This window comes from Patiria miniata, unplaced genomic scaffold (assembly GCF_015706575.1).
Source record: "Patiria miniata isolate m_02_andy unplaced genomic scaffold, ASM1570657v1 HiC_scaffold_3, whole genome shotgun sequence".
In the NCBI taxonomy this organism is placed as follows: domain Eukaryota; kingdom Metazoa; phylum Echinodermata; class Asteroidea; order Valvatida; family Asterinidae; genus Patiria; species Patiria miniata.
The window spans coordinates 39566730-39593291 of NW_024037069.1; the positions used below are offsets into that span (position 1 = coordinate 39566730).

Sequence of the window (26562 nt, forward strand, 5' to 3'; positions counted from 1 at the left end):
AGTAGTACTCATCAAAATTATGTTGGTGAAGGGTGAATTCCAACATTAAATAGACCAGATTTCTTGTATAAACTTTATCGCATCATACCACAGTCAGGCATATCTAAATGTCCTGATATTGACTTTACATGTATATTTTTTTTCAGAGAAAACTTCCTCAAACGGTCTTGGGACAGAGCATGCTGGACTCCAGCCAAGCCTTGGGCGACAATTCCATCTTTGGGTAAGCATCAGAATGCTCAGAAACCAGTTGTACATGTACACCAACTCCAGAAAGAATGTACATGTACATGTATGTATGGAAAACATAAAAGATAGTGTACTTTAGTTTTTACTCATACAAAAGCAATTGCTGTTTAAAAGCTATACCGTACATGCAATTTAGTAGGTGATATTTTTCAGCAAGAGTGGGTACACAATGTAATTTCAGGGATACAAATAGATGGGTCATTCTTGTGGGGTCCAATTCTTCCCCTCTGTCTTTGTTACGTCTGACATAAGCAATTTTTTTTGTAATTCTAGATGCACTCTTTAATGCAGTCATCCTCCAAGGGTGAATATGAATATCAAACTACCATGACTACCTACCCAACAAATCAAAAAATTGTTAGAAAGCATTCTAAATGATACTTGAATGGCAAGTTACCAGGGTAACCAGGACAGCAAAAATGTCACACTTTGGACACTAAATTTGTAGAGTAACCCAGATATCTTGTCCCGACACTCCTAGGTTGACCCTCGGTAAGACGGCCGAGATCTGGACAAGCATCGGCCAACAGCTGACCAGCCAAGAGATGGGGCTGGAGGACCTCGTCGTCAGCCCATTCAGTGGGCTCCTAGAAGTGAGTGCGAGCATGAACACACATCAATAGGCCTTTATCATGCTGCCACCATTTCAGTCATGTTCCCTGTATCCAATAACAGTACTGAATGATAATGATTTTTGTGCAAAAAGGAACCAGACTATTTTTCCTTCCAGCCTCGCTTTGGTTACGTTGATTTGAATGGGAAACAAATCAAGATGGCCGCAACATGATAATGGTCTATTGACATGATTGATAGGCACTGAGACTGCATTCATTGCCCTGCAGTTTACAATCCATGTTTTACACGGTAGATACTCAAGTACATTTTGAAAGCCTGGTAAACAAAAACCTTTTTCTGCTTACTTTTTACAAATTCCATGTTTCTAGGAAATATGACAAAAAAATGTGGCCTTATCCCAGCGCATTTCATTTCGTAATATCAACAAACAAGGCCCACTTTTCGTGGAGCTGATAAGCAGGATAAAAATGCTTAGCAAATTTATATGATAAGCACAAATCAGCTGGTTACCGTTCACAATCAATGTACATCACATGACATTTTGGCTGGTAGCCTGTTTTTGTTTAGCATGTATTTGTTTGTGCTTACTAATTTTTTGTATTAAGCTAGCTGCATAAAAATTTGCCCATGATTTTACAATTTAACCTTTGTATGGCTAGTGGGGTAATTCAGGATTTGTACTTCCAACAGTGAAATCTCCATACAAGGTTAGTCAAAAAGAAAGTGACCGAATTTGAAAATATATATTTTAAAAAATATGCGGCTCGCCCATTTCATAAAAACAACATAAGGATAAATGACATGTTATTGACTAGTAGCGGTGAAAATGTCATGTAATTTTTGTGTACTCTATTCCCAGGCGATGTTTATTTCAATAAAAAGATCACAAACTTCAGCTTTCCACCACTGATCATTTACCGTTCTACGAACTGATGAATACCTATTTAATACAATGAAACATGGACGTTTTCCCACCTCCATGAATGAACGAAAACATGCAAGGGAAAACAGACAAAATCGCCATCAATATTTCAGGGGAAAAAAGTTGACTTGTTCCTCATATTCAAAACACAAAATCTGATTGTAAAAAGAATGTTTCATTCTTGACCCAAATGATTAAAATCTCATTTGTATTTGATTGCCTGTGTGTAATCTGTGATGGTCACTCGGCTCAGTAGCTTCCAATGGCATATTCCATGGACAGCTAAAAACTAGGTTCTTTTATTAAAAGATGGGAACTTATGATAACTTGGATCAATTTCAGTAATTGTTTTTTTTTCAGATGAGTGGAAGAACATAGTCTTTTAACACATGATTGGTTGGCGTATCAAATTTGATTGCTTTTTAAGAAAAGAAAAAATATCTAGGTCACTTTTTGACTCACCCTGTATTGTGACTAGCGCAAATTCTCAAGTAATTTGTTTTCTGGACTTCTGAATGTCTTTGTAACCCACGGTATCTTAAGATGTAAAATGAGGAATGGAATCTGTTAACATTCCAGCTGGTTGATTCACTCTTAACCTATCTGTAAAATACCAAAGGAGTGAGTATTGGGGTTAGTTCCATGCCTGTAAAACTGGACCTATTACCGGTATGGTAAAGTCATACATGTATGGGGCCAAGGTTATCTTGATAGAAAGGAAGTTTTAAGTGATGCACTGACTTGAATAGTTTGTACATGTACACACCTTGTTTTGTACATGGAATATTGTTTTCTTGGAATATACAGCATTCACAGAGCTAAAACTTTATATGGTTAGTTGTTAAGCACCTGTCTATAGATTTTGAGCACTTTGTTGCTTCAAGCGAAAAAAAATGCACAAATGACAAATGATCTACCCGAAAGTGCCCCACATGTATGGATTTTTTGTTTTCATATTTATCACAGATAATAATTTGGCACTTACAAATGTTCAAACTGTGTTTATACACAGGTACTCTGGGTTATTATTATTATGAATATTTATTTGACTTAAACAACATGCAGTCACAGACGAAGTGAAATTAAAAGGAAAAACACTTTAAACATAAAACACTCACGTTGAAATTAATGGAACAAGAAAACAAAACAAACTTACAAAAAACAAGATAAATGGCATTGATGTAAGCCATGAACAAATACCAGAAACTGGTCTTTATAACATACATGTACCGGTAGATTTGAAATAATATGTCGCAATATTTTTGTGCTCAGAATGAAATCCCCAGTGTAATGGCTCTGAAGAGGAAGTTGAACAAGCTGACTCTGGATCTGGATTCGGCCAAGGGCAGGTAAGATCCCTAACCCTGCTGAATCCAACAGGATCCAACTATGTCACATACCTGATGGAGCCTGTTGGATTGAGCAGTTAACCCCTTGTGTACATTCCTCATGCAAAATGTTGGATTCAGCAGGCAACTGAACCACATTATAACGCCATGTTGGACTCCGGTGGATTCAGCGGACAACTGAAAATGAGGCACAGTGGATTGAACAGGAAAGTCCGGTTGGACTCTGTTGGATTTAGCAGGGTAGTCCTGAGGAAGTACAAGGGAGTTAGGGATAGGGAAGAAAAATATCAAACTTGTTGTACATTATTTTCTATTTGTATTTTATCATAGAAGTTCCCCATGGTCTGCTTTTATCTGGGGTGTTACATTCTCCATATTACATGCACAGCGGATGCTGTATCAACCCCAAACTTCCCAAATCCTCTTTGCAAAATGGAGGATTTTGCAGGATTCAGGCTATATCAAAAATGTGTGGCTGATTTCAGAGGACGCACTGTGTCAAGGTCTTAGGCCGGACCTTGTGTTGTTTATGCTCAGCTGTGCATAAATTAAGGCCTACATTGTAGATTAATACTTGAAATCCTGTGCACTGCTCCAGGATGTCACTGGCTCTGCCTCATTAACAGTGATTGCTGGAGGATTTTGCAGGATTGAGCAGTGGTCACCCCTCCAATGACCACATTTAAAAAATAACAGATGATTTTGGAGGATTGAGGCCGTATGCAATTTTTACATGGAGGCAGTTGGAGGATTTTGCAGGATTGAGGTTCCGTCCAACAAAATTGTCAAGGGAGTTAGGGTTAAAAGAATTTGATCGAGCAGAAATACAAAAAAAAGCTTGTATTGTTGTTTCACTGAGAATCTTCTTGTGGACTGATCTGAATTGATGAACATTGACAGATATCAGACAGCGGCAAGCAAGGGCACCGACAGGGAACACATCACCAAAGTGGAGGCGATCAGAGAAGAGATGGAACAGTGCCAGTGGAAGGTGGACGCTTGCAAGGTCTGGCAGCTTTGAATTTCCCCATTTTTATCCCCCTGGCTTTTAAGTCAAGAAAGGGGGATCTTGAGATAGTACCAGTACAGGGTGAGTCAAAAAAAGCGGAACCCAAACCCCAAAAAGTATATTTCATATTTAAAAATATATGAAGCACAAAAAATATAATGACTGGAAAGCAAATTACATAAGCTACTTTTAGATGAAAAAATAACTGAAATTGGTCAATCCGTTTAAAGAATATCACCATTTAAACACAATGACCCTAAAACCTGTCTTGTCCAAAAAAATGCGATTTCAAGAATCGTTGTCACAATTGCCTTCAAACATCACCTGCAATAAAATCTTAACAATATGCAACAAAATCCTTTTGAAGGCCCGTCTTTTCAAAAAGTAGATTTTATAAATCATATTGTTTGCCTAACTAGGGTTGTTAATCAAAATATTGTGTACTACAGTTGGTGACAGTTGTTGAAACAAGTATTCTGTGTCATTTTCTTTGTTGTTCCAAACAGTCAAAACACACAATAATTTTTTGTTGTTGACAAGACAGGTTTTAGGGTCATTGCGTTTAAATGGTGATATTCTTTGAACGGATTGAGCAATTTCAGTAATTTTTTCATCTAAAAGTAGCTTACGAAATTGGCTTTCCAGTCATTATTATTTTTGGTGCTACATATTTTTATATATATGAAATATATTATTTGGGGTTTGGGTTCCGCTTTTGTGGACTCACCCTGTATATTCCTGGGTGTGTGTCCGTGTGTTACCATTTTGGTTAGGTTAACTGTTTAGTGCTGTCATATGAAAAGTCGAGACTTCAATCTCAACTAAACTTGGTGACGATAATCTTTGGGTGGGGGGGACTTCAGATGACCTGATACATTTGAGGTCAAAGGTCATGTAGGGGTCAAATGAGGTCATTGTTGAATTGTAACATTGTTGAATGTTAGGTCAACATAAAAGTGTGCTTACTGACTGTGTAAATACTGCTAGCATGCCGGGGGAGTGTGCAAGTTTAACTTGCAGTATTTTAAATTTTAAATTTTTTTTTAAATTGTTATTTTGGGGGGTGTGTTGATTTCACAGTTTTCTGTCTGACCAGTTTTCCTGATGTTCACTGGTTATTTTAATGTCACTTTGTACGGTTCTTGCTCTTGGTACATATTCGTACATACCACATTAAGGATTACTCCAATATAAGGAAACAAAACCAAGATCAACATTGCAATCTTACATGTGTACTTATCTATGGCTTAAATATATCGATGTATTAATGGAAGTATGAAGTAAACATGGACATGTTTTGTTACAGGCTTATCGGGACATAGACCAGTACAAACCATGGCAGATGGTCGGAGTGATAAATGCAAAATGAAACTGAATGTACATGTAAACTGATAGGACAGAGCGTGCTTGTTTTAAACACACGTCCCAAAATGACTTATTTATTTAACTTAAAGGTGTGTTCTAATTTGAAATTGATATTGACTATTTTTTGATCAAAAATTATGGTCAGTATTCCATCACGTATATGGGCAATGTCTGTGACAGAGCCAATTAACCAGGATATCTAATTAATGTTTCAAAGAGAAATGATCCCAAACTCCTAGTCTGTAATCTCCCTTGACCATAACTGGATGACTGATGTATAAAAGTTGAGAAATACATTTTTTTTTTATTCACTGAGTTCTTAAAAGCTCTTAAATTGCCCATACATGTATGCTGTCCATCACCATCTGTTGATGTGCGATATACAAAAGAATCTTTAGCATTGCAGGTTTAATTTATCTATCTACGAAAAAAAAACCCCAAATATTCAATACTTGTAAAAATCATTACCCTTACGTGTTCTATTTTTGGTGCATAAATCTTTTTTTAATGTTGGTTTTCCAACTTTGCGAATACTTTTTTGTGAAACTTCATGTGTTGCACTTGCATGATCTTGGTGTGCTTACATCATACACTATGAAAATGATTTAAGAAAAATGCAACGAAATAAATAAACCTCTTTATTTCCTTCTTGGCAGGATTCCTTGGCTACCGAGATGATGAGTTTAGTGTCCAAGGACAGCATGCTGGCAAGATGCCTTGTTGACGTGAGTTCATCAGCTTTGTCCATCAATTAACCCTAACCACCCCAACTCCATCAAAATCCATCACCCCATTTTGGTGGATTTTGGGGGACTTGGTCCAGGAGGCCTGGCGTGACTAAATATTGATGGAGTATGATGGACTTGGGCCTAATGGCCTGAAGCAATGCTAGGAGTATCCGATTGATTTTGCCTAGCTTCCTGTACTGCTATTGTGATAAAAGCCATGTGTAGCAAGTCCATGAATGTCAACCAGTGCATCAGTGGTGGATTCCATTATGCCATAAACAGTTTCGTATTGGACACACAGTGATTGATGGACTTGGTCCAGTTCCTAGTAAAAGACGCTAGGGAGTTAGGGTTAATACACATTTGTATTTAACCCTAAAAGAGTTGGGAGAGGGGGGTTCTTTACCCTCACAAGCACCCATTTCCGTTGCTGTGTCAAGAGTTGCAATCATAGTAAAGTGTCTTGCCTAAGAACACAAACACATTATGTTCTTATCAGTGATTGAACCCAAACAGTGTTTGCACACAAGTCCAATGTGATAAACACGGTAGGCCCCCTCCGTAAGGGTTGATAAGGCCAAGTCTCGTCTGTGCTCATGTCCTTTTCTTCAGCCGCCGCCTCATTTAAAAAAAATTTAAAAATATTTTTACATTTGCAATATATATTTGTTCCCAGCAAAATGATAGCTATGAATACAAGTTCAAATCAGATGGAAAGGGTGGCGGCTCCTTTCGACACAAAAGTATCAGCAAAAGAGTCTAGAAAATGGAAGATTCCATCCTCCATCTTTGAAAATCTGCCATCCAGGGGGAAAACAAAGGGCCGCTTTGTTTTTGTTTTTGTTTTCACTTTGCCTAACCCACAGTGTTTTTTATTTTGTGGCTAGCGCATTGAATTCCGCACACTTGTCCATGCCTACAATTCTCTAAATCACCGTGCTCCTAACTACCTATCATCTCTCCTTACAATCCATGAATGTTCATACTCTCTTCGTAGTTTTGATGCTTTATCCCTTGTGGTTGACAAGTCTTGAAAAAAATCCGGTGATAGAGAGCATTTTCCGTTGCTGCCTCCCGCTTATGGAATGCACTGCCTGTCTCCATCAGAAACACTGATTCTGTTCTATCCTTCAAGAAAGGACTCAAGACCCACCTCTTCCCCAAACAGTAGCTGGTTTTCCTCATCCTTTCATATACATGTATTGTTCCCTTCTAGCGCCTTGCATCCTTTGGTAATTTGGCGCTATATAAATCTAGTTATCATTATTATTATTATTAGATGGTAGAATGTCAAGCCCAGTACCACCGCAGCGTCCTATGCCGTCTGGAGAAGCTGATCCCCGAACTCAAGGACAACCTGTCGGAGGCCCCCACCCAGGGTGTCTTCGGCCTGGCCCTGGAGGACCACCTGAGGATTCAGGGCAGGGAGATCGCCTCGCCGCTGGAGATCTGCATCTGTTGGATCATGGAGCTGGGCATGGACGAGGAGGGGATATTCAGGATTGCTGGTAGCGCCTCCAAGGTCAAGATGATCAGGGTAAGTTGACAAACACTTCTGATTGAGTATTTTTTTGTTGGGGGGGGGGGGGAATAAGGGGATATCCGTCCCAACAAGTAAGGTTGTTGAGTACCGCTGGGCGAGTATTTTGATCACTCGAGTACTCACGAGTAGTTTATGCTACTCGGTCTACTTGTGGTTTTTCATCTACTCGAGTACTCATCCTGGCGCGAGTAGCAGCAGGTACTCGCGAGTAGCAATTTAGGGTTTAGGGTTCATGACTTAGTACGTCCCCTGCAAACAGGGAATCACTCCTCCACCTCTCTCTCCCTAGGATTTCTTTTCGTCCAAAAAACCTCAAACCAAAGCCAAAAGGAAGTTACCCAAAAAGTCGCACAGTAAGGATATCTCAGCGCTGAAGAATGTGGCGTGACTTGCACGCTATTTGCTTGTAAATTACTTCATGTCGTACTAACGTGTATGTCATTTGTCCTTTTATGGGAATTCGGTTAACTGCTCGCAAGTACTTGATTGCTCGCGAGTAATTTCTTTGCGATATCTCAAGTTGAAAAATCCACTATTCGCCCAGGCCTATTGTTGAGGGGTTTAGATATGAGATTTGAAGGTTTGCATGGTGGAAAGATACTGAGACAAGATAAGTTTGCGGTAGCACCATGTGAATAAATCTCTTTTGTGAGTATGAGTGGTTCTGCTCCGGTTCTTTTCAGAACCACACATACTCACAAAAGAGATTTATTCACATGGTGCTACCGCAAACCTATCTTGTCTCGGGGTTTAGATATCTGAAAAAGTAAACAGAAGATTGTGAGTTTGAGTTCCAACCAAGCAAGCTCGTGAATTTGTTTTTCTTACAAGCGACTTCTACAGCAATTCGTATACAAATCTGATGGAAATGTTGTCGATGCGTGATACTTCTTGAAATTTAAACTACCCTGAATGTCCCGTTTTATTTTATGCATTGTGAAGGATTGCGGAGGACCGTTTAAGAGGATTTTAGAGGATTGAGGCTGTGTGCCATTTATTTGCATTGTGTCCCGGTCTTAAACTGTACCCTGCTTCGTTTATGTTGAGCCATGCATACATGTAATTGAGGATTATATTATACTGGATGCCATCCGCACTGCTGCTTGATAACATCTGTATCCTCAATCCTCCATAATCCATGCAGGTAGCGCTTGCAACCCGCGCGCGTTCTCAAACGAAAATTCAATGCGAGTGCATAGAAATAGGATCGCGTAGTTTTAAAGGATCTGACATCACTGCTTTAATGTGTTAAAAAGTGAGTTGGTGGATTTTGAAGGACTGAGGTCACCCACCCACTGAACAAATTGGAGAAGTAGTAGATGATTTTTGAGGATTGATGCATGGAGGCAGTTGGAGGAATTTGTAGGATTGAGGATGCATCCTAGCCAAAAGGTCCAAGGGTTGTGTGTTAATGATACTTGCATTTGTGTAAATTTCATAGCAGTATTCTGTTTGTCTCTTTTTTTGCAGGCAGCACTAGATACAAATGTTGAACTAGACATGGAATTTGGTGTAGAACACGCAGCAGCAGGTTAGTGCATTTGTACCTTGGGGCATGCCATCGCTTCTATCACCACGGTCCCCTACAGTGGCGAGACTATCATGCCAGCTATCCGCTCGGTTCACAGGTACCCCCTCACCGGCAAAGAAAGCACAGTTGGGGGGGGGGGGGGACCGACCGACGCCATCTTGCCTGACTGCAATTTTGCCGCGACGCGCGGCCGTATCATGTACCACTGCGTGTACATAGTACAAATCCCCTGGTGTACGTGCGTCAACCAGCTAAATGTCCCGCCCATGGGACGTCGTTGCTAGGTAAAAGGGCTCCCTCTTTTCTTAGCGCACGGAGCCCATTGTTCAGATAATCAGTCATGGAGCAGTTGCTTTTGTACAATAGCTAGCACAATGGTTCCACCATTGAAGGGGGCCTCTGTGAGTCTACAGTGATCAGAGGCCAATTTCCTGGAGCCGCTAAGCACAGAAATTTGCTTAGCATGAAAAGTCTGTCTTGGCAAAAACAGGATTACCAACCAAATGTCCATGTGATGTATATTGCTTGTGATTGGTATTCAGCTGTTGTTTGCTTAGCATGAAAATCACGTGGAGTTTTGGCTGGTAACCTGCTTTTACTGAGCCAGAGTTTTTTTTGTGCTAAGCAATTTCCTGGAGCTGCTAAGCACAAAAATTTTGCTTAGCATGAAAAGTCTTCCTTGGCAAAAACAGGATTACCCACCAAATGGTCATGTGATGTATATTGCTTGTGATTGGTATTCAGCTGTTGTTTGCTTAGCATGAAAATCACATGGAGTTTTGGCTGGTAACCTGCTTTTACTGAGCCAGAGTTTTTTTTGTGCTAAGCAATTTCCTGGAGCTGCTAAGCACAAAAATTTGCTTAGCATGAAAAGTCTGTCTTGGCAAAAACAGGATTACCAACCAAATTTCCATGTGATGTATATTGCTTGTGATTGGTACTCAACTGTTGTTTGCTTAGCATGAAAATCACATAAAGTTTTGGCTGGTAACCTGCTTTTACTGAGCCAGAGGTTTTTTTGTGCTAAGCAAATTTTTGTGCTTAGCAGATCCATGAAATTGGCCAACAGGTGCCTGGATTCGTCTATATGTAACTGACCAAGCTGGGGTATTAAGTATACAATTTTAACAAGTACAGCACCAGTCTTTTTGACTTACAGTTTATCATTGGGAAAGTTTGTAGCAATTTTCAATTGGTATTCGTTTTGCCCTTGGCAGACATTAGTTTGAATTACTACACCTCATCAATATTCATGATCAACTTGGAGTATGTCATTGGCCGATTCCGCCGTGCGTCCGGGAAGTAAAAATAATACGCGCCATCCTATTTCAATGACTGACGAAGACCTTGAATATTTTTTTTTGGTGCTGAATAAAGATGCAAAATCTAGGAAGGCCGTTATCGATAAGGCAGTGAAGCTACTAAAAAGGTAGTGAGGCTACTAAATTATTTATGAGGTGTAGTAAAACAAATACGGCATGGTTTATTTCTGGAAAAATAGTTGGAATTACTGGTCCCTCGGTGTAGGTCAGCTTGACTACCTCCCTCTGCTTCGCGTTGGGAGGTAGTAATTCTCACTACTTCCCCTCAAACCTACCGGTACATCAATTTCTTCTCATTCACACTCATCACTCTTTGCATAAAGGTGTCGTTTTCATACTAATGTAATGTTAAATTTGGTTCAATCATTGACGATTGTCTCTTGATTGTTGCAGGTGTCTTGAAGCAGTATCTGAGGGAGCTCCCAGAACCCTTGCTCACATTTGCTCTGTATCCGGAATTTATCCAGACAATGTCGTAAGCAACTAGACATGAGATGTTTTTTAAACTGTTTATGTGGCGAGTAGTTTTAGTTTCCTTGTGGTCTACCTCTCACAGTTGTAATTTTAAACCTGTGAGGAAAATCATCTTGAAGTTGTTGAATTTAAGATTCCTCAGCGAGTCAAATCTGCGATTCGTAGTTTGGAATTAATTCTTTTTAATTCTTTTCATATTGGAATGTTTTCCGTTTTAATTTGAATATTCGAATCAGGCAATTTGAATGATAATCTTTTGAAAAAATAGCCGTGGAAACCTATAGTATCTTGAAAATTTTTGTTGGTTTAATTCCAGAATCAAAGACAAGGACCAGAAGCTGCAAGCTCTGTGGACCGTGGCCAAGAAAATCCCGAAACCCAACTACAACAACTTCAGGTACCTCATCAAGTTCCTGAGCAATGTTGCCAAGAGGAGCGAGTACAACAAGATGAACGCAAGCAATCTTTCGCTGGTGGTCGGGCCCAACCTCTTATGGTCTGAGGAAGATGGAGGGTGAGTGAATGCTTCTAAAATAAAAAATTTTAAAATTAAAATCAACAGGTGTCTCTGATTTTTCCTTGACTGATTAATTAACCCTTCTTCTGCGGCTTCACACGAACACTGACCGACACGAACATTCTTCGGGAAATTTGGATAGTCAAGACAAAAATCAGAGAAAAAGGTAACGTCAGACCATACAGCGACATCGACATCGTGCCTGTGCTGCCAGGCTGGTCATTAGTCTGCTCTCTTACATATTGCGCTAATTAAAAAGCGTTTACAGGTTCAAGATACACGACCATCGCTTCAACACACATGTCTGGCTTCCACACACACAATCACAAAAATACAACACTGTCTGCAAATGGTGCCCGACTATTCTGTGGGAGCCCAGAAAGGCCTCATAAAGCTTATACTCAATTGTAACCCTATCTAAAAACACGTTAAAATTGTGCAGCAGCAGGATTCCAGTTGAACCAGTGAGTTTGGCGGGTTTGAGACATCATCTTACATTGAAAATTTTTTTTTAAAAATTTTGCCGACGCGCATGGCTATGGCGACGCGTGCGCATACCAGAAGCCAGAACCTTTTTTTTTGGCCTAAGGATCCTTATGGTTTATGTAATAGTCTGATGTGGTTAGAGGTTAAAATCACTTCAGCTCAAATACAACTTTGTTCTCTCCAAAAGTTGATCAGTACACTTAATCAATTTCCGGTGTGGTTCCTTTTTTTCTTTCAGTTTGTCGATGACAAGCACAGGCGTGTCTGCCACCATCATCGAGTATTTCATCAATTATGCAGACTGGTTCTTCCCAGAAGGTAAGAATCGTTTCCAAAATTTTGACTGTTTAAAGTTGTGGAGTTCCTGACTGTTGATAAGTGTGTTTCAGGAGAAAACCTTGTGGTCGACACTGCAGTTGTCAAGCAGAGTCTTAACCAAGTAAATCACTGGTCAAATCATGAGTCAGTCACAAGTTAGTCATAGATCAGTCAGAAGTCGATCAGAAGTCAGTGGAAGTCAATCAAAAGTTAAAACACAATTCAGTCACAAGTCAATAACAAGTCAGTCAGAAGTCAGTCAGAAGTCAGTCAGAAGTAAGTCATAAGTCAGTCACTAGTCAGTCACAAGTCGGTCACAAGTCAGTCACAAGTCGGTCACAAGTCAGTCACAAGTCAATCAGAAGTCAATCAGAAGTCAGTCAGAAGTAAGTCAGAAGTCAGTCACTAGTCAGTCACAAGTCGGTCACAAGTCAGTCACAAGTCAGTCACAAGTCAGTCACAAGTCAATCAGAAGTCAATCAGAAGTCAGTCAGAAGTTAGTCACAAGTCAATCAGAAATCAATCAGAAGTCAGTCACAAGTCAATCAGAAGTCGGTCACAAGTCAGTCGAAGTCAATCAAAAGTCAAATCACTAGTCAGTCAGAAGTTAATAACAAGTTAGTCAGAAGTCAATCAGATGTCAGTCACAAGTCAGTCAGAAATCAATCAGAGGTCAGTCAGAAGTCAGTCACAAGTCAATCACTATTGAAATTAAAAGTCAGTCACAAGTCAGTCACATGTCAAGTCATAACAGCAAAGCAGCGCCCTTGGCACAGTTCATTGAAGTAGCTTGTCACTTGACTTGAGACTGGATGAGTTGTGATGGACTTTGTTATTAGGTTAAGCTCTGAACGTCAGTAAGGAAAGAATGCAAAATTAAACCAGCAGTAACTCGAGGTTGAACCCAGTAAAACTTTGTAAAACCTCAGGTTAAACCTCCAGTTACCGTCTGCTTAATTAGGCGTTCTCCCCTATGTGAGTGACATATCTGGCACTGACACACTGCATGTTTTCACCATCATCGTGGCAACAGGAAAACTAAGCCAACTAAACAATTTTCACTTCTTATCTTTTGATTGGTGAATTTCTTTTAAAAAAATGAAAGAATACCTCTTGAGGTGTCAAGTCCTATCTTTATACTGCAATACTGCATATGCACATTTACATTTTGACAGTATCGAATCCGCGCACAAACAAGAGAGGGCGCTTTTTTACCAGTATTGAGAGCCCAGTGGACAGGACACACCGCGCACAGTTTTGCACCGTATAACGCAAAGTACGCATGACTAGTTTTATCCTGAATGTGCACAAAGCAGAAGCGTCTTCGCGTGAGCGTCGAGCGTTGTCGGTAATACGTTCCAATGTCTCTCCCAGTGGTCTCCCCCAACTCTCCCTTTGTAACGGTTGAGGGGGTACTTGTGCACGGAACCCATAACTCAACCACTTTTCGAAAAAGGCACCCTTCTACATTTGACCCCGAACTTTCTCCTCTCGTTCCTTCAGAAATTACTTTCGCAATCACAAGCTCAAAAAACAACTCATTCTCGGAGACAACTCAGTCGGGCGTGGACGCGACCGACGGTTTCCCCGCTGTCTCCGTTACCCCCGCACCGGCTGACACTAATTCCCAGCCCAGTCCGGACGTCACGGACACACAGGTGCAATCCAGTCCTGTCCAGCACAGTCCAGCGCCGGGGCCGACCTCGCCGCAGTCTGAAACCACCGTGGCACCGCTAACGCACCACTTAACCGACAAGTTAGTATGCAGTCATTTCTTTGGTGCTTTCTTTTTGTAATTTTCTCCTCGGATTTGTTCTTAACAAAAGTGATGGATGAAAAGGGAAACTTAAAGACATCTTGATATAGTGCATGCCTCTGTGTACACCTAACCCCCACAGACCCTACAAAATCCACCAAATGGTTTTGGAGGATTTTGAAGGATTGGGAAGGGTCAAGTCCAGTCACAATTACATTACATGGTGCTTGATGCCCCTTGAAAGGTAAAGTGCAAGAAAGTGCTACTGTTTGCTACACATTGAAGGATTTGGGAGGGAACAGGAAGGTTCCTTTCAAACATATGCCAAAGGGTTATGGCCGAGGCATGTTATTGTTGCGGAATAAAAACTTTCGTAAAAATGAGGCTCCCAGATGTCTTTCAGCTCCCTTGAACTTCGACTGACTAACCCATGCACACTTTTGGGCACGTTTGTAATTCAATGTTAGGATTATTAACACCATTTTTATAACTACATTTTTTTATTGTTCTTACCTGCAGACTTTTAACTTCATACAAATGGCAATTTGCATGCTGCGGCAATAGTTTGTAGAAAGATGAGAGCCATGTTGTATAAACCATTGTACTGTTGTGTGCAGTTGCTTACAAAAACCTTTATTTTGGCATTGAATGTTGCTACCATGTTCTTGGAAGGGTTATCACTGCTTTGAATTAAACTGAGCAAACTACAAAAGTTACAGCCAGGTTTACATTGAAAGCATATCTCTTTTTATCTGAACGCCAAGAAAAAAATCTATGTTTGAGAATTTTGAAATTTGTGACATTGAAATGTATTGTTATGTTGTTTTTAAGAGGCATCTGACGCGACTGAAGTTACAATTTCAAAAAAAATTTCACTAAATTTTGTATTCATTTTATTTTCATTTCCATAGTGAAAACATTGAATTTACTTTTTTATCTCAAAAGATCTGTGATTAAATATGTTTTATTGAGAACTCTATAACTGGGGGGGGGGGGGGGGGGGGGGGGTTCAGTCAAATCAACAATGATGCCTTATCGTTGAACAGCCCTTATTGTGTTATTTCAGATTTTAAACAGCGGAAAAATTGATGAGATGGAGAATTTTGTCTTCAAAATTGGGGGGAAAAATGCTAACCTCTTTTTCAAAAATTAGTTCTAATTATTTTGGTTATGTGGGATTAGATTGCATCAAACATGTATGTAGAGGACAGATTTTCATCAATGTTTGGACGAAGTCCTCAATCAGCTGTGATTTTTGTTGAAAAACCCCCCAAAACACCAAATAAAATACAAGATTTAACACAGACTTGTGCCACTCCGGCTAAGAATTAGATTTTTTTTGCAGAGACAAACGTAGGTTCTTAAAATGCTTTGATTGAAATGCAGGTGAAATGTTCTGCGCTACGTACCTCTTTCCTATTTCTTTCTGCAAAAAAAATTGTACAGCGAATACAATCAATATGTCTTAGTCTCACAAGTGAAAGGCATAAGCTCAGAGCTATTTTTTAAGAAAGTTGTAAAAACTAGTTTAGAATTTTTCATAATACATTGCAAATGCAAATGTAGATAAAGCTGAGAAAAACAAATTGTGTGTTTACGGTAACGCCCTAAAAATTATCCAGGTAGGTAGTTAGGAAATAATTTCATTTTGTACTTTTTTTAATGTTTGTTCGTCTTTTTTACTTACTTTATACGTACGTTTAACAGTATTTTGATCAACGAACCTGTTGAATTGTTTAATTGACAAGTAAGGCACAAAATTCTTGCACAGAGAAGACATTTAAAAAAAAATAAAAATACATCATTTAAATTTTTTGGCCAAAAATATTGAGGTCAGCAGTTCGGCCTTAAAAACCCCCAAGGTAGATTGTGTTACCGTAAACACACAATTTTTTTTTACCCCTAAGTAAAACGTTGCGTATTAGTAGTGTTGATTCTAATATATCAGCTTGTAGTCACTAGTGAAAACCATTTAAGGCCGACATGTGCTACACATAATTAATTGTCGAAATGTGATCTCATTATTGCTGCATTATTGCCAAAAAATCTACAAATTAATCTTAGGCCCCGTCCAGTCGCTCGTCTAGAGCCATGGGTCTTCAACAGTTACATTTAGATGGGCACATGCTGACGATAGACGTAGCCATAGCTCTGAACACTGGTTTCGGAAGCAGCTGGAGAAATTCTTTGGCACATAATATTTTGTGGTCTTTTCCCCTCACGCCTGTAGCAAATCGCCCTCGCCCCTGAGCCAGAAGCACATGAAACGGCGAGCCCCGGCCCCGCCAGGCATTGAGCTGGGGGGATTAGAAAGGACTCGGTCCCTGGAAAGGGGTGTCCGGGTACCTCCGAAAGTCCCCCCTAAAACTAGCCTGCGGAGAGTGCATAGTAGCTTCCATAAGCTTAAGGATGATGCATGAACAAGGTAGTCCAGCAGTAACGGTGGTCCGGTCCTTTTCCAAGTCCCTAAGTATGAGGCAGTGACTATAAGAGGATTTCAGCTGCGCTGATTGCTCGGTACTTTGCATGAGTAGGAAAATGAGTGTTAAGACACTCAACTTTTGGAAGAAATGAAGACATATTTGCAAAAGTCCCTATTGGCAATTCCAGCTTCGTGAAGGGAAGTGTAATGTCCGTGACAGAGCCAATTAATCATGATATCTAATTAATGATTCACAGAAATGATCCAAAACTCCTAGTCTGTAATCTCCTTGACCATCACTAGATGTATACAGTGGCGCACCCAGGATTTAGCTTGGGGGGGGGCACAATTTTTTTTTAGAAATATGTATTTTTTCAAAAAAAGTTGCCCAAAATCTTTGGCCGCAAAAAAAAAAAAAAGTGTTTTTTTTTTGGGGGGGGGGGGGGGAGAACGGACTATTTTGACGTTGGTGGCACCATTTACACCCCTATTACACTACTCGAGAAAAAGGCCACATACATAACACCGCAGACAAATCGTGGGATTAAACAAAAAATTGACAAAAAAATAAAAAAAATGACAACCTGGGGGGGGGGGGGGTGTGTCCCCCTTGGGTGCGCCACTGGATGTATACGATTTTAAAAATACATGTTCAGGTTTATTCACTGAGCTCATGAGAGCGCTGTTACTGACATGACTTCACACAAGAATTGCCCTTTGAATAATCATCGACATTTACAGCCTTCTGTTTTATTTTCTCTGAACTCTCGGTTTACTACCGATAAAAAGCCCAAGTTCGCAGATCCCACAGTCTTGATTTTTGTTCCCCCCAGAATTTATAATTACTTTTGTACCGTGTTTGATTTTCATTTACTTGCTGGACTTGGAAAAGGACTTGACTCGAACACTGTACTTCACACACTAACCAATGTACCACTTCATCAGTTTCTGTGCCACCGCTAACAATCACTACAAGAACATGAACATGTTCTTTTGTTCTCATTACAAAAGAGCACTTGAGCCTAAAAGACACGATGTGTTGTGTGTGTGTTTTTTTTCACGATTGATATCAAATTTGGGCTTTTAAAAAGTCTTTATTGTCAGCTTTGTATCTATCTTCTTTTCTCACACGGTACTGACACTAGACAGTAACTGGGGCACTAGGACTCCTTTTTTTCGAATTTTGTCTTTGGTACGGACCAAAGACAAAATGTGAAAACAGGAGTTCTAGCGCCCCAGTTACTGGGACTATACTGACACATATCTAATTTTTATAACATATCTGGCTTTACTAAAAAAAGAATTTTTATCACATGACACTATTACAGGAACCTGCTGGCTTAATTAACGTTGCACTCTCGCATTCTGCGACTAACTTTGCATTTTCTTTTGAAATTACAGGCTCGGGCTACATTAGTTTGATAATTACTTCTTGGAATTTTGGAGAAATTGTAGCTGTCATGTGTGTTCCGCTTGTTTCCATAACCACATATGGTTTTCTGTACACACACTAACTCATAATTTCTAGAACCATTGGGAACTGCCTGGCGACTGGGGCATGACACATCACTGGAAAGTTTCAAAAACAACATGCAATATAAGATTTAATACACACCAAAAATACGTTGTTCTATCTTTACTCTTTCTTGGGTTTGTTTTGGATTTCTGAAGCAGCCAATCAGCAACCACAGAAAATGACACACCCCCTTTTAGGATTCATCTACATGTAAGACCATTGGACAGCCACATTCCCCATTCAGCAAGCATCAGCCTTATGCTAAGATTGTCCAAGTATTGTTGTCCATAGAGAGTGGAAAGGGGTGTCCGGGCACCTCCGAAAGTCCCCCCTAAAACTAGCCTGCGGAGAGTGCATAGTAGCTTCCATAAGCTTAAGGATGATGCATGAACAAGGTAGTCCAGCAGTAACGGTGGTCCGGTCCTTTTCCAAGTCCCTAAGTATGAGGCAGTGACTATAAGAGGATTTCAGCTGCGCTGATTGCTCGGTACTTTGAATGAGTAGGAAAATGAGTGTTAAGACACTCAACTTTTGGAATAAATGAAGAAATATTTGCAAAAGTCCCTATTGGCAATTCCAGCTTCATTAAGGGAAGTGTAATGTCCGTGACAGAGCCAATTAACCATGTATCTAATTAATGATTCACAGAAATGATCCAAAACTCCTAGTCTGTAATCTCCTTGACCATTACTAGATGTATACAGTGGCGCACCCAGGATTTAGCTTGGTGGGGCACAATTTTTTTTTTGAAATTTGTATTTTTTCAAAAAAAGTTGCCCAACATTTTTGGCCGCAAAAAAAAAAAAATTTTTTTTTTGGGGGGGACTATTTTGACGTTGGTGGCGCCATTTACACCCTTATTATACTACTCGAAAAAAGGCCACATACATAACACCGCAGTCAAATCGTGGGATTAAAAAAAAATTTGACAAAAAAAGAAAAAAAATGAAAACCTCGGGGGGGGGGGGGGGTGTCCCCCCCCCCCCCCTTGGGTGCGCCACTGGATGTATAAGATTGTAAAAATACATGTTCAGGTTTATTAGCTGAGCTCATGAGAGCGCTGTTACTGACATGACTTCACGCAAGAATTGCCCTTTGAAAAATCATCGACATTTACGGCCTTCTGTTTTATTTTCTCTGAACTCTCGGTTTACTACCAATAAAAAGCCCAAGTTCGCAGGTCCCACAGTCTTGTTTTTGTTCCCCCCAGGATTTATAATTACTTTTGTACCGTGTTTGATTTTGATTTACTTGCTGGACTTGGAAAAGGACTTGACTCAAACACTGTACTTCACACACTAACCAATGTACCACTTCATCAGTTTCTGTGCCACCGCTAACAATCACTACAAGAACATCAGCGTGTTCTTTTGTTCTCATTACAAAAGATCAGTTAAGCCCAAAAGACACGATGTGTTGTGTGTGTTTTTTTTCACGATTGATATCAAATTTGGGCTTTTAAAAAGTCTTTATTGTCAGCTTTGTATCTATCTTCTTTTCTCACACGGTACTGACACTAGACAGTAACTGGGGCACTAGGACTCCTTTTTTTCGAATTTTGTCTTTGGTACGGACCAAAGACAAAATGTGAAAACAGGAGTTCTAGCGCCCCAGTTACTGGGTCTATACTGACACATATCTAATTTTTAGCACATATCTGGTTTTACTAAAAAAATAATTTTTATCACAGGGTTCTATTACAGGAACCCGCTGGCTTAATTAACATTGCACTCTCGCATTCTGCGACTAACTTTGCATTTTCTTTTGAAATTACAGGCTCGGGCTACATTAGTTTGATAATTACTTCTTGGAATTTTGGAGAAATTGTAGCTGTCATGTGTGTTCCGCTTGTTTCCATAACCACATATGGTTTTCTGTACACGCACTAACTCATAATTTCTAGAACCATTGGGAACTGCCTGGCAACTGGTGCATGACACATTACTGGAAAGTTTCAAAAACACCATGCAATATAAGATTTACTACACACCAAAAATACGTTGTTCTATCTTTACTCTTTCTTGGGTTTGTTTTGGATTTCTGAAGCGGCCAATCAGCAACCACAGAAAATGACACACCCCCTTTTAGGATTCATCTACATGTAAGACCATTGGACAGCCACATTCCCCATTCAGCAAGCATCAGCCTTATGCTAAGATTGTCCAAGTATTGATTGTCCAAGTGGCCTTGAGGTTGAACTTGGATTCACTTTATAAGTTTATATGGATTATTTTCACATTTTAAATTCATGATTGTTTTTGTTTTGGTTAATTGTTTTTGTACAGACAGTTTGAAGACTGCATTAGTTGTTTACTTTTATTCTTTCCCACGTGTACAATCACAATCTCTAAACTTTGTAGTTTTAGCTTTAGATCCTTCTAAATTCACCGGCAGCCTATTTCACAAAACAGTGCGCAACTTACGCCATGTGCAGGACTTGAGCAGCTGCGCAATAAACTTAGGACTGATTTCATGAAACGTGGCATAGCTGTGCAACGTTTTAAATAATTTAAATATCTTTGGACGCAGATAATAACAGCATTTCCTTTGGTTGTTTGGGTGTGATTTTGTTCTGTCATGAAACATTCATTGAATCACCTCATCAAACTGCCCGCCATTTTGAACATAGTTTTGTCCGACTTTCTTCAGAATCATGCGGCAACTCTAAAAACTCTCTCAACAATAAATACGCAATTCATTTACTACAAGCACAAAGCTGTATCAACGTTGCTAAGTTGCACAATAACAGGCTCCACGACGATCATGATTTGCTGGTAATATAGGTCATTTTCAGTCGCTACGCCACAACTTACGCCACCTAAAGTGATTGCGCAAGTTACGCCATAGTTTGTTGCGCAAGTGGTGGACTTAAACGCTGTGACACTTTCGTAAAATTGTCATAACTGAAATGTTGCAGCAAAATACGCAGTAAGTTGTGGCGCAAGTGGACTTTTGCAATAGGGTAAAGGTTTCTGAAATTGGCTGCTGGAGGTTTTCGGGGGAATTTGCAGGATTGAAGGAGATTAAGCCTTGCCACAGTTACTCTGTGAAGGACTTAAAGTTGTTAATGTTCAAAATATTTACCGTTGTTTCCTTCACAGGAGGTTTGTCTTTTAGGATTTACGAAAGCTTGCTTGAGTAAGGGCTAACATTTTGCAGTGGGTTTGCTGTGAAAAACAAGATTATATTATCCTGAAATCACAGTATAATGTGCCACCATTGATTGATTAGAACAAATGATCTATGTGGTGGCGTTGTTTTGAATCATCTTTTTTACCTTCTGCTTCTCATGCCAATATGTGGTGGTTTATTAACAAGCAAGATGTCTTCAGCGTAAAAATCTATCTTTTCAGCATTTCATGAGTGCTTCATATTGCGAAAGGTATATGTTATGCATCTGCAATTGCTTGTGGAAGTTTAATTAACAAATGACATGTCGCTTGGCAGCTAAAGGCGATTGATCAAGGGCTATATTAATACCATCGTCCGTTCGGCCATGTTGGTAATGCAAATGAGGTTCAAAGAAGAAAAGGAAAAAAACAAGGAATGAATTATCACTTGTGTGAATTCGGCATGTGAAGAAAAACATGTATACATGTGCTGGCTTTGTTTCAGAGTTCTGTGATTGATTCGTATGAGCAGAGTTGCATTTAAGTCATCATAAGTCAATCATTTCATCGGTTGAACCGACGTATCACATTTTTGTGTGTTTCGAGAAAAAACGATTTAAAGTTGGTCATTATTTTGTAGGCTCATTCTATATACTCCCTGTGTAAGAATTCAAGCTGTTTCGTTTTTGCTATTAAATTAGAGATTAAACTTTATTGTATGCAATCCGTGTGCATCTGAGTTACTTAGTTTTTGAGAAATTCAGTTCCAAAGTTATTTCATCACTTTGTGAAACAGATTTTTACCATGTTTATCGTATGTCATACAACGCGCTTAATAGTGCCGTGTACTATACTAAGTGTACCGCGACAAAAGCATGTTCATGCCGTGTTGCCGTTGATTTGACCAGTGACTGACTTGTGATTCGACTTGCTGTTTTCTTGAGTGCAACTCTGATGATGAAAAAAAAAGGGAAACAATTTTCAGATAGGACCGGGTAATTGAGTTGCAAATTGCACAAAACTTTGCTTACAATTGGGTATATTGATTAATCTATCGATAAATTCATTGGTCGGTTATTAATATTGCAGGATAAGGTCAGCGTCATTGCCCAGACCCAAATCTGTGAAGAAGAACCCAGCTCCTCCGGTTCCAAGCATGTCGCCAACTCCCTCACCTTACTCGTCCCTACCGAGAGATACCCCAGCCCCTTCCACATCCAACCCCGGCGTCAATAACGTCAACGGCAACACGCCGACCAACTCCACGGAGAGGGTCACCCCCGAGCGACCAGACAGACCCTCCAAACTGGAGAAACCCCCTGTGAAACCGGACAGACCGGTCAAAGCGGAGAAGCCGGCGATTTTGGAGAAGCCGGCCCGGCCGCCGGTTCCCGCCAAAAAGAATAGCCAGGGACGGGAGATTCGTCCAACGAGCTCGCCCCCGCCCATCTCGTCGGCGACCGATAACGTGCCGCCGTCGCCAACGTTACGACCCAAATCCACAAGTCTTTCACGGCCGACTATATCGCCCCCACCACCCCCACCACCACAGAAAAGTCCAAAGCGTATTGGGAGTGTCGACAGCGAAGATATACCGGAGGAAGTCACACAGTTTTAAAAATGTATATATATATATCGCATTTTGTAATATATCTGATATGTGCTAATCTATCAACCACAATTTGGAAACATAATTGAGATGTTGGCGTGGGATTATGTGTGTCATCTCACATTCTTAAAGGCACATAGGATCAGTTGTTTTTCATGCATGTTATTCATTTCCATTAACAACGCCATTCAAAATCCAAAGAATGATGGTCAAAGCATAACTTGTTGAAGTGTAGGCTCAGGGCATATTACACTTTTTACGCACGAGAAAACAATCGTTTGATCACTAAACACTCTTTCATCAATAGAACTCATTATTTCCAAACATCTGTCAATTGACTGATCTCAGGAAGTCACCCACATTTCTTCTTCTGAATGACAGCAAGTCAGACGGAATAATTTCACGGGGTGTTTAATACCAGTACGATCTTTAAGCTAAGTAAGTTTTATGATAATAATTTGGTAGGTTATTTTTGAGATAATGCAAACGATCCTATATGCCTTTAAGTTTGAGTTGCAAACCTTACTCTTTTGGTACGTGCAACCTGTCCACAATCATGGTAGCATCTCAACAATGACCTGTAAATTGTGGTTGGCGGATTTGACCAAAAATTCAATAAAGATTGCTGCTTTGATAATCATCTGAATATTTTAAAGTCAGTGTGTATGGCAAGCCTTTCAAAAAAAAAAGTCCACAAAATAGGCTTTAATTGTGAATGATTTTTTAATTACATTTTTTTAAAAATTTAACTCCGCACCGAGTGGCAAAATGAAAAAAAAAAATGGAAGTTTAATGTCGTCTTTGAGAGTATCAGTTAATTTGGAAAAAGAAGCTGTATAAAGTAAAAGCAAGAATATTTCCATTTTCCCCCAATTTTTGAAAGATGATATTTTTTGGCACAGTGCATAAATGATGATTTTTGAGATGCCATGAAATTGTTCATTTTGGTGCAAAAGTATAATACAATTGCCTTTATAAATGACGCCATTTGTTTCAAATGTACTTAGAGATTGTTTCTTTTTTTTTGTGTATTAATAGATTTGGGCTGTGGGAATTTGAACTTAAAATTGGTACTGCGTTTATGCATCTAGATTTGTATATAGGCCATTATTTACTGTGGCGTTGTACTGGAAACACTGTATATCTTGTATGGGCATATTTTTTTATATTAGTTTTGAATTAAGTGATTAGCTTGGGAGATATAGAAAAACACCTTATGTACTAAATGTAAATTAATGAGCATATTATGTAAACTTAAACAAAATTGGAACAGTATTTGTGCGTCATGAAAAGAGCATGGTTGTTGATAAAAAAGTTTCCCATCGCACATACCTTTTGTACCAAATGTGCAGACTCATGCGAGTTTAAAGTTAAAGAATGAAATATTGTTGAAAATCTTGATGTGAGTTATACTGCTGATGACACAAAGGGTTAAGTATTATAAGCATTCCTTAAATTCCATGGAAAAATGCAAAGTTGTAATCGATTTAATCGCTATTTTATCAGTCACAGGTCAAATGACTAGTCGTGTGACAAGTAACAAGGGATGAACATTGAAAAAGGAAAGTCGTCATCAGAGATTGTCACGTGACTGGATGACGTACGATTGACCTGTGTAGATTTGATTTATAACTGTAGACAAATAAAACGTTAGCCCCTGGTAAAGGTAATTCCATCAACTTCATATAAAATTCCAAAGAAAGTGTTGTATTGAGGCATTCGCTGTGTGAAATGCAATTATTATAATAATATTGGCTTCTTGTGTTTCACTAATGTCCGTCACGAAGTGACGCTCCTGGCTCTCCAATATTACCCTGGCTTTAGCACGGCTGCCATTACGGCACTGAAGCATTGAAGGAATTTCTTCCTACCAGGTACCCATTTACTACACCCGGGTGGAGAGAGGCAATCGTAGTAAAGTGCCTTGCCCAAGTGCACAAGCACCATGTTCCCCGTCAGGATCCGAACCCATGTATCACAGCACACGAGTCGAACACCGTTGCACCCAATTATGTTATAATCTCAATCATGTACCAATTTCATTCCCATTTTACTTGATAGTTCTAAATTATTAATTTTGTTATAAATACAGGGTGTCCTAAAAAAAAAAAAGTTGTGCGAGCAGATATCCTTCATTTTCTCAAAAACTACTTAATATGAGTATTTCACCTTAATGGAGCATATTAACTATACTCTTGTGTGTATTCAGTAAAAATGTCCTGGAAATCCGTTCATGCAAACCAGAGATCTAACAGATTATAAAAGGCTGTGTGTTTTTCACCCATTCCAATGGGATGGGATTTACAACTTAATTTACATTGGAGTGAAAAGGCCCATGACAATCTGATGCACTGATATCACTAACTGTGTAAAATCCCACTGGAATGGGTGAAAAACCCATAGCCTGTTAGATCTCTGGTTTGCGCAAAACGGATTTCCATGGCACTTTCACTGATTATGCACAAGAGTATAATTAATATGCTCCATCAAGATGAAATACTCATGTTAAGTAGTTTTTGAGAAATTAAAGGATATCTGCTTGCACAACTATGTTGGGGGGAACACCCTGTTCAAAGATTCAAACAAACAATTCCCACAATAGCACAAATACACCACTCTCTCAAAAGTTTTATTTTCAGGAAAGTATCAGTCAGATGTTTGGTGTCAAACGAAGCAGCTGCAACCTTCGGTATTAGCTGTTAGAACACAATGTGCAAAAATAGATCCATGTGTATATCATGATTACCCTTTTTAACTTACAAATGTTACATCTCAATTATTGTAACTATAGCTGGGTCAGTCCAAACTGCAGTAACACAGTTGGGCACGCCCAACTATAGACATTCTTTGATAATATTCCTTCATATATAGTAAGACTATGGAAATCAATAAGGTTAATTCACAATGCAGGCAGGAACTGCGGTGTTTAACAAAAAAGACCCTTATATTTGGGTTGTAAAACTGTAAACTTATCCCCTCCCCCCCCCCCCCAATGTGCCTGATTTGCCAAGAAATTAATTGTCAATTTTGATTGCTGTAGTTCCCTATCTAAATTTGAGAATTAAGAGTATTCCTGATTTTTTTTTTCTTTGGTCATAAAATGTCAAATTTTTGCTTTGTAAACATCAGTGCTGACAAAGACTACACACTGTATTTGGAAGATTAGAAGGTACACCATTTTTTTTAAAATCATAACTTATTGATAAATAAATAAAAGGGAATGTGTTGTTTGTAAATTCGTCTATGCTGTATGTGTATTTCCACAATTATTAAAAAACAACAATTCACAGAAGTCTTTTGTGAGTTTGATAGTTGCGTTCTTTGTTTTCTATTATTTTATAAACTGACTAAAAGTAAAACCTCGACATTTTAAGAAAATATTACGAAATCAAAAGTTCCCCATATTACAAAGAAACACCGCTGATGAGCTGCTGGGAGAAAGGCCTGTTACGTGGCGGGATGAAATGAACCCCGGTGTGAAATCTGCTTTTGGGGGGCTGTCTGAAAGTGGCCCATTGGTTGTCACTTTTGAGACGAACCAATGAAAAACTAATGCGTGAATTTCAGAATGTTTCCCCAAAGAAAGACACTTCAAACATTCTAGTGTTATACAGAGTTGTAGCGTGTCACTGAATTTTGTGAGTCGAGTCATTTGGTCGAGAAGGTCGAGTCGAGTCGATGCGTTCGAGTAGCCTGGGTTTCGGAAACGCCATGCGCTTGCTCGTAAAAGTTTGACCGTCAGGTGTGCATACCGCCCTCT

At 39.5% G+C, this 26562-nt stretch overlaps 1 protein-coding gene across 2 annotated transcripts in view; it reads left to right on the forward strand.

Annotated features, from left to right (window-relative positions):
• The window catches only part of LOC119737353 (rho GTPase-activating protein 44-like), a 42672-nt gene extending 19135 nt beyond the window's left edge, over nt 1–23537 (forward strand). Inside the window, exons 4-15 of one of the 2 annotated variants that reach the window (XM_038211644.1) lie at nt 147–223; nt 731–842; nt 3020–3096; nt 3997–4102; nt 6127–6195; nt 7478–7735; nt 9212–9272; nt 10988–11069; nt 11385–11582; nt 12310–12389; nt 13893–14145; nt 22283–23537. In XM_038211644.1, the coding sequence (XP_038067572.1) occupies nt 147–223; nt 731–842; nt 3020–3096; nt 3997–4102; nt 6127–6195; nt 7478–7735; nt 9212–9272; nt 10988–11069; nt 11385–11582; nt 12310–12389; nt 13893–14145; nt 22283–22811 (1902 nt within the window). In that variant the 3' untranslated portion in view covers nt 22812–23537. Of the gene's footprint in view, nt 1–146; nt 224–730; nt 843–3019; nt 3097–3996; nt 4103–6126; nt 6196–7477; nt 7736–9211; nt 9273–10987; nt 11070–11384; nt 11583–12309; nt 12390–13892; nt 14146–16375; nt 16795–22282 lie in introns of those variants that run through there. The other variant, XM_038211645.1, reaches the window with a different exon arrangement.
• Nucleotides 23538–26562: the final 3025 nt, after the last annotated feature.